Source organism: Acanthochromis polyacanthus, chromosome 8 (assembly GCF_021347895.1).
Source record: "Acanthochromis polyacanthus isolate Apoly-LR-REF ecotype Palm Island chromosome 8, KAUST_Apoly_ChrSc, whole genome shotgun sequence".
Classification (NCBI taxonomy): Eukaryota; Metazoa; Chordata; class Actinopteri; family Pomacentridae; genus Acanthochromis; species Acanthochromis polyacanthus.
This window is the reverse complement of record NC_067120.1, coordinates 41,925,447-41,942,021: the sequence shown is the minus strand read 5'-3', so window position 1 is coordinate 41,942,021 and position 16,575 is coordinate 41,925,447. Positions and strand designations below refer to the sequence as shown.

General features: G+C 41.3%; 1 protein-coding gene across 8 annotated transcripts in view; it reads left to right on the top strand.

The window, feature by feature from the left end:
- Nucleotides 1-16,575, top strand: part of LOC110971039 (laminin subunit beta-1-like) — a 176,029-nt gene that overhangs the window by 92,188 nt on the left and 67,266 nt on the right. Inside the window, exons 1-2 of one of the 8 annotated variants that reach the window (XM_051951629.1) lie at nucleotides 201-382; nucleotides 1,238-1,440. The exons of 2 other annotated variants lie outside the window; for them this stretch is intronic. In XM_051951629.1, the coding sequence (XP_051807589.1) occupies nucleotides 352-382; nucleotides 1,238-1,440 (234 nt within the window). In that variant the 5' untranslated portion in view covers nucleotides 201-351. Of the gene's footprint in view, nucleotides 1-200; nucleotides 383-1,237; nucleotides 1,441-5,440; nucleotides 5,650-5,676; nucleotides 6,358-16,575 lie in introns of those variants that run through there. 5 more of the 8 variants (XM_051951627.1, XM_051951631.1, XM_051951628.1 and 2 more) reach the window with 5 other exon arrangements.

The window sequence follows — 16,575 nt, the reverse complement described above, 5'->3', positions numbered from 1 at the left end:
GACATAAGGAAAAACCTGTAGTTTATCCTGTGGCTGGTTCTCATTCATTATTTATCACTGCTGTTGTTTATGTGTTTATTGTTGCTTATGTGTGTTTACTGTTGTCGTTTATGTGTTTATCCTCCTTTACTGAATGATGTTCTCTTTGTTTTATAGTTTCAGGAGTTTTATTGTGAAAAGCCGCCTGATGTTTGTTCTGCAGTGAAGCTGGATGTTTGAAGGAGGAGCTGAAGGAGGAGCTGCAGGTCTGAGGGGGTCTCAGGGTCGGTCTAGACCAGAATCAGAGCAGAATCAGAGGATCAGGAGGATCTGAGGGGGTTTTCAGTCCAAACTTTGGGAGAATCTTCAGGAATGTTGCAGCTTCAATTGTGTCTGCTGCTCGGTGAGTTGGACTTTTTAAACTTTAACTTCTGGTTTTTACTCTGTTAGAAACTTTAATTTACTGAGAGTTCATCAAGAACAAAGTTCAGTTGGACTTTATGAAACTTTAACTGAAGCTCAGTGGAGTTTGAAGATCAGAGAACTCAGATCTGGTTTTTACTCGTTTAAAAACTTTCATTTACTGAACAGAAAACTGAGATTTAATCACATTCAACGAGAACAAGAGGAAAGTTAAACTCGTTTCTCATCAGTTTATTGATTAAAGGATTGAAACAGGATCAATGAGTTTGATCAATTCACTGATTCAGTTACAGCAGCAACTGATCACTGAATGACCAATAACTGGAATTGATCAGTTAATGGTCAATAACTGGAATTGATCAGTTAATGGTCAATAACTGGAACTGATCATGTCTCACCCAAAACAGTTCATTAATCAGAATTAACTCTGATTATTGATCTCTGATTGATTCATTACAGAAACAGCTTCACTGGAAACACACTTTATACATGTACTGAGTTACATTTGAAATGTAATTAGTTACATTTGTAACATGTAATCACACATTTAAAAATGTACTCAGTTACATTTAAAAAATGTACTCAGTTACATTTAAAACGTAATCAATTACATGTACAACATGCACATTTTGAGCATGTACTCAATTACATTTGTAACATGTACCCAGTTACATTTGAAAAATGTAATCAGTTACATTGTCGGTAAAAACCAGTTTCCCGAGTCGACCAATGAGACGAAAGCGATTCACTGACCTGTCTGTAAACCAGTGGGCGGGGCTTCAGCAGATCACCTGTGTTTTGCACCTGTTTTTATCAAGCTGTTTTCTGATTTCAGCTTTGCAGGTGTTTACCTGTGCTCAGGAGGGCGGGGCCTCCGTGGATGACGTCGTGTTCCCGGAACTCAGCGATATGTGCACTGAAGGCAGCTGCTACCCGGCAACAGGAGACCTTCTGATTGGTCGAGCCCACCAGCTGTCCTCCACCTCCACCTGTGGATTGAACCGACCAGAACCGTTCTGCATCGTCAGCCACCTGCAGGTAAGTCTCACCTGAGCTGAAATAAACTAAACTACTGCTGTAAGGTTCACCTGAGCTCTGACTCAGGTGAACCTTGAAACTAAAGTACTACACTACTACTGTAACTACTGTAGTTACTGTAAATACTGTAAATATTGTAGTTACTGTAAATACTGTATTTAGATTATAGTCTTTTTGCCTATTAGTATATAGTAGTGTGTAGTATTGTGTAGTACTGCGTGTTACTGCATAGTACTGTGTAGTACTGCATGTTACTGCGTAGCACTGCATGTTACTGCATGGTACTGCGTGTTACTGTGTAGTACTGCATATTACTGTGTAGTACTGCATGTTACTGCATGGTACTGCGTGTTACTGTGTAGTACTGCATGTTACTGTGTAGTACTGCGTGTTACTGTGTAGTACTGCATGTTACTGTGTAGTACTGCATGTTACTGCATGGTACTGCGTGTTACTGTGTAGTACTGCGTGTTACTGCATGGTACTGCGTGTTACTGTGTAGTACTGCGTGTTACTGTGTAGTACTGCATGTTACTGCATGGTACTGCGTGTTACTGTGTAGTACTGCGTGTTACTGTGTAGTACTGCATGTTACTGCATGGTACTGCGTGTTACTGTGTAGTACTGCGTGTTACTGTGTAGTACTGCATGTTACTGCATGGTACTGCGTGTTACTGTGTAGTACTGCATGTTACTGCATGGTACTGCATGTTACTGTGTAGTACTGCGTGTTACTGTGTAGTACTGCATGTTACTGTGTAGTACTGCGTGTTATTTCGTAGTACTGCGTGTTGATGTGTAGTACTGCATGTTACTGCGTAGTACTGCGTGTTACTGCGTGTAACTGTGTAGTACTGCATGTTACTGTGTAGTACTGCATGTTACTGTGTAGTACTGTGTGTTACTGCATGTTACTGTGTAGTACTGTGTGTTGATGTGTAGTACTGTGTAGTACTGCATGTTACAGTGTAGTACTGTGTGTTACTGTGTAGTACTGTGTAGTACTGCGTGTAACTGTGTAGTACTGCATGTTACTGTGTAGTACTGTGTAGTACTGCATGTTACTGTGTAGTACTGTGTGTTACTGTGTAGTACTGTGTAGTACTGCATGTTACTGTGTAGTACTGTGTGTTACTGTGTAGTACTGTGTAGTACTGTGTGTTGATGTGTAGTACTGTGTAGTACTGCATGTTACAGTGTAGTACTGTGTGCTACTGTGTAGTACTGCGTGTTACTGTGTAGTACTGCATGTTACTGCATGGTACTGCGTGTTACTGTGTAGTACTGCATGTTACTGTGTAGTACTGCATGTTACTGCATGGTACTGCGTGTTACTGTGTAGTACTGCATGTTACTGTGTAGTACAGCGTGTTATTTCGTAGTACTGCGTGTTGATGTGTAGTACTGCATGTTACTGCGTAGTACTGCGTGTTACTGCGTGTAACTGTGTAGTACTGCATGTTACTGTGTAGTACTGCATGTTACTGTGTAGTACTGTGTGTTACTGCATGTTACTGTGTAGTACTGTGTGTTGATGTGTAGTACTGTGTAGTACTGCATGTTACAGTGTAGTACTGTGTGTTACTGTGTAGTACTGTGTAGTACTGCGTGTAACTGTGTAGTACTGCATGTTACTGTGTAGTACTGTGTAGTACTGCATGTTACTGTGTAGTACTGTGTGTTACTGTGTAGTACTGTGTAGTACTGCATGTTACTGTGTAGTACTGTGTAGTACTGCATGTTACTGTGTAGTACTGTGTGTTACTGTGTAGTACTGTGTAGTACTGTGTGTTACTGTGTAGTACTGTGTAGTACTGTGTGTTGATGTGTAGTACTGTGTAGTACTGCATGTTACTGTGTAGTACTGTGTGTTACTGCATGTTACTGTGTAGTACTGTGTGTTGATGTGTAGTACTGTGTAGTACTGTGTAGTACTGCATGTTACAGTGTAGTACTGTGTGTTACTGTGTAGTACTGTGTGTTGCTGCATGTTACTGTGTAGTACTGTGTGTTGATGTGTAGTACTGTGTAGTACTGCATGTTACAGTGTAGTACTGTGTGTTACTGTGTAGTACTGTGTAGTACTGCGTGTAACTGTGTAGTACTGCATGTTACTGTGTAGTACTGTGTGTTACTGTGTAGTACTGTGTAGTACTGCATGTTACTGTGTAGTACTGTGTGTTACTGTGTAGTACTGTGTGTTACTGTGTAGTACTGTGTAGTACTGTGTGTTGCTGCATGTTACTGTGTAGTACTGTGTGTTGATGTGTAGTACTGTGTAGTACTGCATGTTACTGTGTAGTACTGTGTGTTACTGTGTAGTACTGTGTAGTACTGCATGTTACAGTGTAGTACTGCGTGTTACTGTGTAGTACTGCATGTTACTGTGTAGTACTGTGTGTTACTGTGTAGTACTGTGTAGTACTGCATGTTACTGTGTAGTACTGTGTGTTACTGTGTAGTACTGTGTAGTACTGCATGTTACAGTGTAGTACTGCGTGTTACTGTGTAGTACTGCATGTTACTGTGTAGTACTGTGTGTTACTGTGTAGTACTGTGTAGTACTGCATGTTACAGTGTAGTACTGTGTGTTACTGTGTAGTACTGCATGTTACTGTGTAGTACTGTGTGTTACTGTGTAGTACTGTGTAGTACTGCATGTTACTGTGTAGTACTGTGTGTTACTGTGTAGTACTGTGTAGTACTGCATGTTACAGTGTAGTACTGCGTGTTACTGTGTAGTACTGCATGTTACTGTGTAGTACTGTGTGTTACTGCGTGTTACTGTGTAGTACTGCATGTTACAGTGTAGTACTGCGTGTTACTGTGTAGTACTGCGTGTTACTGCGTGTAACTGTGTAGTACTGCATGTTACAGTGTAGTACTGTGTAGTACTGCATGTTACAGTGTAGTACTGCGTGTTACTGTGTAGTACTGCGTTGGTGTCAGCAGTGTTTCTTGTAAACTCGACTCCTTATGAGGAAACTCTTCCAGATGTTTGTCCAGATGTTCTTCTGCAGGAAACAGTTTTAAAGGTCAGACACTTTATATCCAATCAGCGGCTAAATAAACTGAGCATGCTCAGTTTGAAGGTGTTTCTGTAAACATCAGGTCTTATTTCAGAGAAACGTACGTCCACTTCCTGGAGCTGCTGTGAGATTACAGTTGTTCTCAGTATCTTTGGTTCATTTCTCAGATCAGAAACTACTTTTCCAAACTTCACATCATCGTGTCGCTGGTTCACATCAAAATCTGTTTCTCATTTCTCTGAACCAGTTGTAAATGCTTTGTTACATCCATGAAATGATTCGGTATAATTTCTGCTGTTTCCTCCATTATCAGCTACTTCTGTCCTGCTGATCTAAATGTTTTCTAACGGGTCTCTGTTGAATAGCCCCCCCCCCCCCACAACATTTAGCATTAGTTCATCACATCAGTCTTTACCTGCAGAATGGTTGAACAGGTTGTCAGAATATGTCAGGATGTTTCTAAACATTTCCATTAGACTTTGTTCTAAATCTGTCCTGAATTGGTAAACTGCTCCCAGGTGAACACTGATTTTCTCTATGAAGGGAAATATGTGAAAGGTTAGGGTTTCTGAAATCACTCAAAGACTCGAGAGAAGATTTTCATGATGAGAATTCATGTCCAACAGATGGAAGGTCAGGAGGTGTAGGAAGACTGAACTGTAATTCCTACAGGACGGCATGTACAGTTTTCCCTGAGGAGATCATTCTATGTTCACATTTCTACTTTCGTTTTTTTGTTTTTCATTTGTGCTATGCCGCGCTGTTTTCTTCTGTATCACAATGATGTGGTCTGTCAACAAATTGCAGCTCAAACAGGAAAAGCGTAAATGTGAATCTGGTCCAGTATGGAAGCAAATCAGACTCATCAGATTCTGAAATTTAAAAGCTGCTGAATGTCTTACTTTGAATTTTTTTGCATCAAAATTATGTATGTGAATTTTTTATGCCTGAATATAGTTCATCAAAATTCTAAAAACCAGTTAAAAATTCAGTGTTCACAATTTGGCGTCAAAAAATTCGCTGTTCACATCCGGGGGACTTAGACATAAATAGTCGATCCTAGCCAAAATCGAACAAATGCCCAGCCAATCAAGTGACGCTCCTCTGGTCATGTGACACGGACAGTTGACCTCACAAGACCGAAGTAACCATGGCTACGAGCATGAAAGATGGCGCTTCGGTGAGTGTATTCATCCTTTATGTGTCCTCTATGTGGTTTGTTTTTGTGAAAGTCAGTAACCTGTAATGCATGACGTTTCCAAAGAGCAAGATCTATAGTATACGTGAGGAGCTTTTAACGACGTGTTGCTCGCTGCGCTAGCTGTGCTCGTCGTGTTAGTACAGTGCTAGCTGCGTTAGTACAGCACTAGCTGCATTATTACAGCGCGAGCCGCATTACTACAATGCTAGCTGCGCTAGCTGTGTTAGTACAGCGCTAGCTGCGCTAGTACAGTAATAAGGTCACACTGAAAGCACGTTCTGCAGCTGGGTAGTTGAGTAACAATTTTATAAACGCACAAATGGGCAGAAGTGTGATTTATGCGGCCAAAATGCAGTTAAATCACAGAGCAGTGTAAAGAAACTAGTAACCTAGCAAACTTAATTAGTTTGCGGTTTCCAGTTGAGTGTACGTCGCGCGTGTTTTGGCTGCCGCTGCTCCCCGGTGTTGTTGTTCTCTTTTTTCTTTTTTCTCTTTTCTTCCTACTCCTATCTCACTGGAATCTGTTGTTGGATTACTGCTGGACTTGCTGACACATTGGATTACTGCTGGACTTTGCTACTTTAGTCCTCTGCTCTGTTGGGCCAACTTTGAGACTGTTAAACGGACACCAGTTTCTTACCTGCACGAGCCCTCTTCCTTGTCTCCTGCACTGTGACTTCAGTCGTGGTGAGTGAGCATTTGCCCCTTTGCTTTGTTTTTGTCCCCAGCTTGTCTGTGGTTAATGTGGCTTTCTGGCCTGCATTTTTCATGGTGTCAGCTGGGTTGTGTAGTGGGTCTTGGTTGGCTAGCGTGCGTGGTTTTTAATTCAGGTCCCTCTGTGTGACAGCGTCAGTCCTCCTGTCGCTCCTCCTGTCATGACTGGCGTCTGGAGCTCTGTCCGGTCTGGCGTTCCGCTTGGAATCATCTGGTTTATCTCTATATATTATTTAGCAACAATGCAACTCATGTACTCTCAGCTCGAACTGAAAAGCCTCAATCGGCATATTCGCCTGCATCCTGCGGCGTATGATCTGTGCCGATCCCTTGGAATCGCTCGATCCCCGTGTTATATCCATCGCTCCAACAGAGGCCCGGCACTCATCTACGGATCTGACTCCCAGATCCCGATTCTGTGGTCACATAAACGCCCCGTCCCCATGTCTCAGACGCTGACCGTGGGCGCAGTACACGTCTTCTTCACCCCGTGGCTTAAGGTTACTGTTGTCATTTCATAATTTCGGTTACAAAGTTATACAGCTAAAAGAAGTGACTGAAAACAAGGCAATGCAGGAGGAAGGGGGAAAACTCCAAATGGTGTCTGCGCCACTTCCACACCGTCTTAACTTTATTATCGCCCATTTCAATGCTCGCTCCATAACCAACAAAGCCACGTTCATACATAACCTCATCACTGAAAAAAAACTGGACATGTTGTACCTGTCTGAAACTTGGCAGCTACCTGGTGATTATTTTCACCTGAACATGCTCACCCCTCCTGGTTACAGCTACCAGTCTAAGCCTCGGCTAAGTGTGTGTGTGTGTGTGTGTGTGTGGGGGGTTTCTTGCTGTAGTTTACCGGTCAGACCTCATTATTAATGTATTGTCATCTTTCACCGTCACCTCATTTGAATACGTTGCCTTAAAGGTATCCTCTCCTCCCGTACTCATGTTGCTGGTCTACTGCCCTCCATAAGCTGCTTCCAGCTTCCTGTCTGAACTGAATGAACTACTTATAATCATTACATCCCTGTGTACTAATGTCATCATGCTTGGTGATTTCAACATCCATGTGGATAGTAGCTGTTCCCTTTCATCTGAATTTCACTCTGCAATAGAATGTTTCAACATGACACAACATGTTGATTTTCCCACTCACATCCATGGACACACACTTGACCTGCTCTGTTCTACTGGTCTGTCTGATATCTCAGTCTCTGGCTCTGTATCTGGTATCTCCGATCATAAGCTCATTGAATGTAATTTTCATGTAACTCCTCCTCCTCCCCCAACTTCAGTTTCTCTTACCTACCATGACATTAAGTCAATTGATTCCATTGCTTTTTCATCTGCTCTTCAGTCTTCATCTTTGTCTGACCTACACACTCTTTCTTCTCCTGACAGTATGGTCTCTCTTTACAATACCTCCATCTCTGATCTGTTTAATTTCGCCGCCCCACTGAAACATAGGTCTGTCCCTGCTAACCACTCCTGTCCTTGGTTCACTCCAGAGCTGAGGGCAATAAAGGCAGAGGACCGTTGGCTTGAGCACCTTTATAAGAAATCTGGCCTCACTGTCCACTTTCTTCTTCGTATGGACCATGTCCAGAAGTATAAAGAAGCCCTATACACTGCACGTTCCAATCACTACTCCTCAATCATCAATAACTCTAAATCCAGACAAAAATCTCTTTTCAGGACTGTGAACAAACTGCTCAAGCCCCCGGTCTCTGCCTCCACAAGCACCCCTGAGAAGTGCCAGGCTTTTCTTGACTTCTTTCAGGCTAAAATAAAGAAAATATACTCCTCATTCTCCTCCTCTTCCTCTCAGCCACCATCTTCCCCTAATCTTCCTCCTGCTGTCTCTAAACTCTCCTCTTACTCCTGCCAACCCCCCCTTAATCACTGAAATAATATCTAAGTCCAATCCGTCCTCCTGTCAACTCGATCCTGCCCCCACCCATCTCCTTAAGGCCTGTTCATCTGTCTTGTGTGGCCATCTTGCCACTGTCATTAACTCCTCTCTCTCCTCTGGTCTTGTCCCCTCTGCTCTCAAAGCTGCTGCTGTCACCCCCATCCTGAAAAAACCCGAACTGGATCCATCTTCTCTCACCAACTACAGACCCATCTCCAACCTTCCATTTCTCTCCAAGGTCCTGGAAAGGGTTGTTACTGCCCAGCATCAGTCCTTCCTGTCCACTCACTCTCTCAATGAAACCTTTCAGTCAGGTTTCCGTAAGCATCACAGCACTGAGACCGCCCTCCTGCGTGTTGTGAATGATCTCCTGTCTGCAGACAAGGGCTCAGTCAGTGTCCTCCTGCTCCTGGACCTGACTGCAGCCTTCGACACGGTCAATCACTCCATCCTCATCTCCCGTCTCTCCTCCGTCGGTATTTCTGATTTGGCTCTTCAGTGGTTAACGTCATATCTCACCAACAGAAAACAGTTTGTCGCCCTCAGTCCTCACAAATCCTCCACCTCGCCGGTCACATGTGGTGTTCCCCAGGGTTCAGTTCTTGGTCCACTACTCTTCCTCATTTACATTCTTCCCATTGGTCACATCATCCGCAAACATGGCCTCAATTTTCACTGTTACGCTGATGATATCCAGTTGTATCTCAGCTCCAAATCCCCCACTGACTTCCCCCATCAAAAACTCTCTGTCTGTCTGATCTCAAACCCTGGCTCCATCACAACTTTCTCAAACTTAACTCTGATAAAACAGAAATCATTCTTATTGGATCCAAGTCACCCCTAATAAATTTTCCCACTTCTCTTTCTCCATTGACACTGTCCCTCTTACACCCACTTCAACTGTTAAAAACCTTGCCATACTTTTCGACTCCACCCTCAGTTTTCAACCTCACATAAAGCAGCTGTCTAAGACTGCCTTTTTTCACCTCCGCCCTTTCGTCACTGACACTGACGCACAAACTCTGGTTCACTCCTTCATCACGTTCTGTATAGATTACTGTAATTCCTTGCTCCTCGGTCTCCCAGCATCATCCCTCCAGAAACTTCATTTTAAATTACACTTGATCTTGGAAGGTTTTAAAATGTGTAGTCAAAGTAATTCCAGCTGTGAATGAATAGCTTGAAATAAACTGTCCTAGACTGCTCTGTTCATAGCCGACCATTCTATCACAGCGTGTTATATCAAGAGTTAATGTGCAATGATAGTGATAAATGCAGCCCAAATCATCCCAGATGGGTTGATGAGTTGAAATATGAAATATATATATGTATATATATATATATACATATATATATGTGTGTGTGTGTGTATGTGTGTGTGTGTGTGTATATATTTAATCTCACTATACTTTTATGTTTGACCCCATTCTGTTCACCTTCTTGTCTACCTCCCCTCCCTCTACTTCCCCTAACCACCTAAACTCACACTTCCCCTCTCCCCCCACACAAACTCCCTATGTAAATCTTTTGTGTGTTATATATGTCGAGGCACCAGTGTTCTTTGTTCTTTTGTGCTCACGTTTGACATGTTTTACAGTCTTGTTATCCACACCCATCATAGATTTAAACCTGCTATACATCCATCCAACATCATCAGTAGACTGAGTTTATTTCATAACATACCAATACCAGTAAGCAGCTCACATAGATATACATCCAAGGCTGAACTTAAACTGTCTATATGCATAAACTAACTCTGGTCTCCTGGAATGTGTGTGGCACTCACTCACAGGCAAAAAGAATAAAAATTCTAGACCATTTTTCCAAATTAAAAGCAGACATTTGTCTCCTACAAGAAACCCACTGACAAAAATCTGAAGAAAAATTACTTACTGGCATGAATTTCAATCAGGTTTATTCTGCCTCTTATAACAGTAGACAAAGAGGAGTCTCTATACTTATTCATAAGAGCCTACTCTTCACTTTAAATGACATAATAGTTGACTCAGAAGGCAGATACATTATTATCCAGGCAACTATATTCAATAAAGAATATACTACTGGGAATTTGTACGCCCCTAATAATGATGATCCTTTTTTCATTCATTTTTCTCTCAACTATCTGACTTAACAGCAAATTCAACTGTTATCATTGGAGGAGACTTCAACACAGTCCTAAATCCATCAGTAGATCGCTCCAATAACACAACACATACACACGTGGACAAAATTGTTGGTACCCCTTAGTTAAAGAAGGAAAAACCCACAATTCTCACTGAAATCACTTGAAACTCACAAAAGTAACAATAAATAAAATTTATTGAAAATTAAATAATCAAAAACAGCCATTACTTTTGAATTGTTGATTAACATAATTATTTAAAAAAACAAACTAATGAAACAGGCCTGGACAAAAATGATGGTACCTCTATAAAAGATTGAAAACTATTTGACCAGAGTGACATGATTAACTCAGGTGTGTCATTTAATTGACATCACAGGTGTTTCCAAACTCATAATCAGTCAGTCTGCCTATTTAAAGGGAGACAAGTAGTCACCCTGCTGTTTGGTGAAAAGGTGTGTACCACACTGAACATGGACAACAGAAAGCGAAGGAGAGAATTGTCCCAGGACATCCGAAAAAAAATTATAGACAAACATCTTAAAGGTAAAGGCTATAAGACCATCTCTAAACAGCTTGAAGTTCCTGTGACAACAGTGGCTCATATTATTCAGAAGTTCAAGACCCACGGGACAGTAGCCAACCTCCCTGGACGTGGCCGCAAGAGGAAAATTGATGACAAATTGAAGAGACGGATCGTTGGAATTGTATCCAAAGAGCCCAGAGCAACCTCCAAAGAAATTAAAGGTGAACTCCAAGGCCAAGGTACATCAGTGTCAGATCGCACCATTCGTCGTTGTTTGAGCCAAAGTGGACTTCATGGGAGACGACCAAGGAGGACACCACTGCTGAAAAAAACTCATAAAAAAGCCAGACTGGAATTTGCAAAAATGCATGTTGACAAGCCACAAAGCTTCTGGGAGAATGTCCTTTGGACAGATGAGACCAAACTGGAGCTTTTTGGTAAGGCACATCAACTCTATGTTCATAGACTCAAAAACCAAGCATACGAAGAAAAGAACACTGTCCCTACGGTGAAACATGGAGGAGGCTCAGTAATGTTTTGGGGCTGCTTTGCTGCATCTGGCACAGGGTGTCTTGAAAGTGTGCAAGGTACGATGAAATCTGAAGACTATCAAGGCATTCTGGAGAGAAATGTGCTGCCTAGTGTCAGAAAGCTTGGTCTCAGTCGCAGGTCATGGGTCTTCCAACAGGACAATGATCCAAAACACACAGCCAAAAACACCCAAGAATGGCTGAGAGAAAAGCGTTGGACTATTCTAAAGTGGCCTTCTATGAGGCCAGATCTGAATCCCATTGAACATATGTGGAAGGAGCTGAAACATGTCATTTGGAGAAGACACCCATCAAACCTGAGACAACTGGAGCTGTTTGCTCATGAGGAGTGGGCCAAAATACCTGTTGACAGCTGCAGAACGCTCATTGACAAATACAGAAATCGTTTAATTGCAGTGATTGCCTCAAAAGGTTGTGCAACAAAATATTAAGTTATGGGTACCATCATTTTTGTCCAGCCCTATTTCATTAGTTTGTTTTTTTAAATAATTATGTTAATCAACAATTCAAAAGTGATGGCTGATTTTGATTATTTAATTTTCAATAAATTTTTATTTATTGTTACTTTTGTGAGTTTCAAGTGATTTCAGTGAGAATTGTGGGTTTTTCCTTCTTTAACTGAGGGGTACCAACAATTTTGTCCACGTGTGTACAAGGCAATCTCAATCTGCTAAAGTAATAGAGGAATATATGGATGATTTTGGCCTTGGCGACAGCTGGAGACTAAAAAATCCAACCAAGAAGGAATTTACTTTCTTTTCCTCGGTGCATCGATCATTTTCAAGAATTGATTTTTTTCTTACAAATAATTCTATTGCCGAGAAAATTTCTACAAGAATACACCCTATTATTATCAGCCACCATGCACCAGTCTCCCTCTCCTTACAAACTGACCTCACCTTTAAACCACCTCCAACATGGTGTAGCATGTACACACTTCAAAATATTTATTTTAATATTTTAGAATTTGAAATTTAAAAGTAGGCTAGATCAGAAGATTAGTTTCGGCTCTCGGAGGTGATAGTGCAATAATTAAAACACAGGGAGGCAGAGAATTATGCTTGGTGTTGGTACCGTATATTGAAGTGAATTTTAAATATACAAAATAAACAAAAAACCAAATATTTACAATCTGCAGAAAATATGGTATGCATGCATTTAGATGGAATATTTACAAAAAAAAAATAAACAAAACAAAACAACAACCATTTAACCCACAATGGGGAAACCAGTTTGGTATCAGATCACACACACAGAGAAGTGTGATAATGCGTAGTTCATCCCGGCAAGTAATTCAGTTCAGTTCGACTGGGCACAATGTAAAGAATCCTTGAGTGCTCAACACAAGAATCTCTTAACGTCCACAAGCCTCGGATGATGCGCACGGGTGTGTGTGAGTAAACGTGGGGTGGATTAAGGCTGCCACAGCCTCCTTGCAGCACCAGCAGAAGGTTGTAGGCTGAGGTTCTGGGCTCCAGGTAACTTAGCTCGCCATCTGGTGATCACTTCAATAGGACACAAGGAGACCTGGCCTGTATGATATACAACAGGACCCATGTGTCACAATTCATCATCACTAGCTAGTTTAAAATTAATGGAACATCAGTATTGTCAAGTTACTTCACTATCTTTCCGTGTACACAATATGCAACCATCAATACTCCATCACAAGTCATCCATTTGTAGAAACAGAATCACGGAACAGTTTACTAAACATTTCGATAACAATGCAAAGTACAAATTAAACCAAATGGATTAGTGTTTGCACATCAGTCTACCGGTATTATACCCACACAAACAATGAATGAGAAAGAACGACGTAGTCAAGATTACATTCCGTTTGACATGCTAATGCTAATGCTAATGCTAACGCTCGTTAGCACAACCAACAACACTGAACAGACAGACTCACCAACTCCCTTGACGATCCCCACATACCCAGCGATCAACGGTTCCTCCTCTCCACGGTGGACGAAGACTAAAAGAATAACCGTTTGATGAGTATTCTTGATAAGTTAGACAAGTTATTTCGATGGAATTTAGACACTACTGACCTGTGGCAGCCATCCAGTGTGCTTCCCGACGCTACTGCCGGAAACCAACACCGAGTGGCTTATTCACCTTATTCAGCTCCGCCCATTTTCCAACGGGCGGGACTTCCTGTTTTGAGTAGCACTTCCGGTAACTCGGTCATGGCGGTGTTTACAACTGAGAAAGTGATGTGGGAAGTAACAAAAACCTCTTTAAAAAAACAGAAATGGATCAAGTCTGCCTCATCCGTGACTTATTACAGAGTGGGAGGATGACATGAAAAAGTGGCCACAAGTCATGTATGGCGATATTTTTAACTATATTGTGTTGTCTCTTGGCGTTGATCACTCGGCTATGAGGAATTATAAGAGCACTGAAGCCTATCAATATTTGCACAGTGGTAAAGTCGGCGCTCTTCTGTTGCATCAAGAACGGGAATATACGTTTCTTAAAGTTAATGGCAGCCTGAGTCAGGCTAGTACCACCTCACACATGGAGTGGTGGAGACCACAGGATGCTCCTGTATCGCTGGGTTGGGACGGTCCTGCAGTCACGCTGCTGCGATATTATGGAAGGTATGTTGATTTGAATAAAACTTTATTTGATTCATGTATATATGATGTGGTTGTGCAAACGGAGGTTGTTATTGTCATTTCTGAAACAGCTCCTGCGGTTTACTGTGTTATTAGCCCTGTCACAAGCTAATGCTAATTCCCTGGAGCAACAAAAAACTGATTCTGACCAAACCGCAGTCATAACAACGTTTCAAAATAGCAGAGAGTATCTTTTTACCTCACTGATGGCATAGCTAGGTCTTTAGTGGAAACTGAACTTTGTTAGAATCGCTGTAGCTGCGCTGACAGTGACCGATGCAAGCTGTGTGTTTACATAGCCATGAGCTGGTCAGCAGCATTCAGATCTAACCTTTCTGTGCTCTAAACAATTCTGAGAGAGAGAAAGCTTCATCTTTCCCCAGTTGTGGCACCCACGGACAGCACAATTGATGCCAAACATGTTAAAATCGCTTAAAAGAACAGTTAAAAGTAGCTACAGGAGCGAGAGGACTCGATGTTGTTGTAGTGCGAAGACGGTCAACCGGAAGTCGATCTCAAAAATGGCGCCGCCCTGCCTCACTTCCTGAATAAGGTGAATAACAAGCAGCACCGGCTGAACGAGCGACGCGATTGGTCGGCCACAATAACCCGGAAGCAACCGGTCATATGACTAGGACTATGTGCTGTATTAATATAATAATTAATATAATGATTTTAATAGGATCTTCGTATATTTTTAATATATTACTCTTCGTATATTTTGATATAATATTTTAATATAGTCCAATTTTTAACCAGGGTTACAATGGTGTTTTAACATCTCACTGTTAAAAGATGAAGAGTTCGATAAGATCATAAGGAGAGAGTGGGCAGACTATCTGGAAATGAATGACTCTCCAAACTCATCTCCATCTTTACTCTGGGAAGCAGGGAAAGCAGTACTTAGAGGTAAAATTATATCATATTCATCTTATAAAAAGAAACAAGATCAAAAATTAGAAAGAGATCTAGAAGATAAAATTAAACAACTAACTGATGAATATACAACAAACCCAAATAATCAAATATGGACTGAATTACAAAATACAAAAATACAGCTAGATGAGATGTTATCCAAAAGGACCGAGTTCATAATACAACAACTGAGATACAACAACTTTGAGCATAATAACAAATCAGGCAAATTTCTTGCAAACCAACTCCAACGCAATCAGGAAAAATCTCTGATAACAGCGATAAAAGGGACAACTGGTGAGTATACGCAATCACCAGAAGAAATTAATCATATTTTTTACACTTATGATTGGAATCTGTATTCAGAAAATAACAAACCCAACCCTGAGTATATTGAGGCATTTCTCAGTAGTTTAAATATGCCTCAGTTATCTACTGAACATAAAAATATCCTAGATGCTCCATTGTCCATAAATGAGCTGTCCAGTGCTGTAGACAGTATGCCTAATGGTAAGGCACCAGGTCCAGACGGTTTTCCGGCCGAATTTTTGAAGCATTTCTGGTCAACGCTGGCTCCACTGTTTTTTAGATTAGTAACAGAAATTAAAACCAGTGGTCACATACAGCCTCACATGAACACAGCAGCAATTAAACTTTCATTAAAGCCAGATAAAGACCCGACCCTTCCATCAAGTTATCGCCCGATATCACTAATTAACACCGACATTAAAATTATTGCAAAGGCCTTGGTATCTAGACTAGAGACAGTAATTTCAACAATTATACATAATGATCAAACCGGCTTTATTAAAGGTCGACACTCTACCAACAACGTAAGAAGGCTCTTAAATTTGATTAACATGTCACAGCAGCAGGACAAAAAGGCAGTTATCATATCGTTGGATGCAGAAAAAGCCTTTGACAAAGTTAACTGGTCCTTCCTCTTTGCTGTTCTAAATAAGCTTGGCTTTGGAGAGTCATTTATTCACTGGGTATCAGCACTATATGATTCTCCCAAAGCTACTGTCACCACTAATGGAATCACCTCAAAGACTTTCACCTTACAGAGAGGCACCAGACAGGGCTGTCCACTCTCTCCTTTGTTATTTGCGATATTCATTGAGTCGTTGGCAACAGCTGTGCGCCAGGATGTCAGGATCCAAGGAATCCGCTCTGGGGCAACAGAACACAAAATTAATTTATACGCAGATGATATATTACTTTATTTAGAAGAACCGGCTACTTCATTAAGGGAAGTATTTAACTTAATAACTAAATTTTCAGAGTTATCAGATTATTCCATAAATTGGACAAAATCAACATTACTTCTGATCACAGAAAATTCATAGAGTCCTGCAGACCAGGACCCTCACTACTCTTTCCCTACAGGCAACTTAAAATACTTAGGCATAAAAATTTCACCTAAATTATCTGAATTAACTCACTTAAATTTTTCCCCATTACTGGATAACATCACCAATGACCTACAGCGCTGGAACAATCTCCCTATATCTCTTATGGGACGAATAGCTACT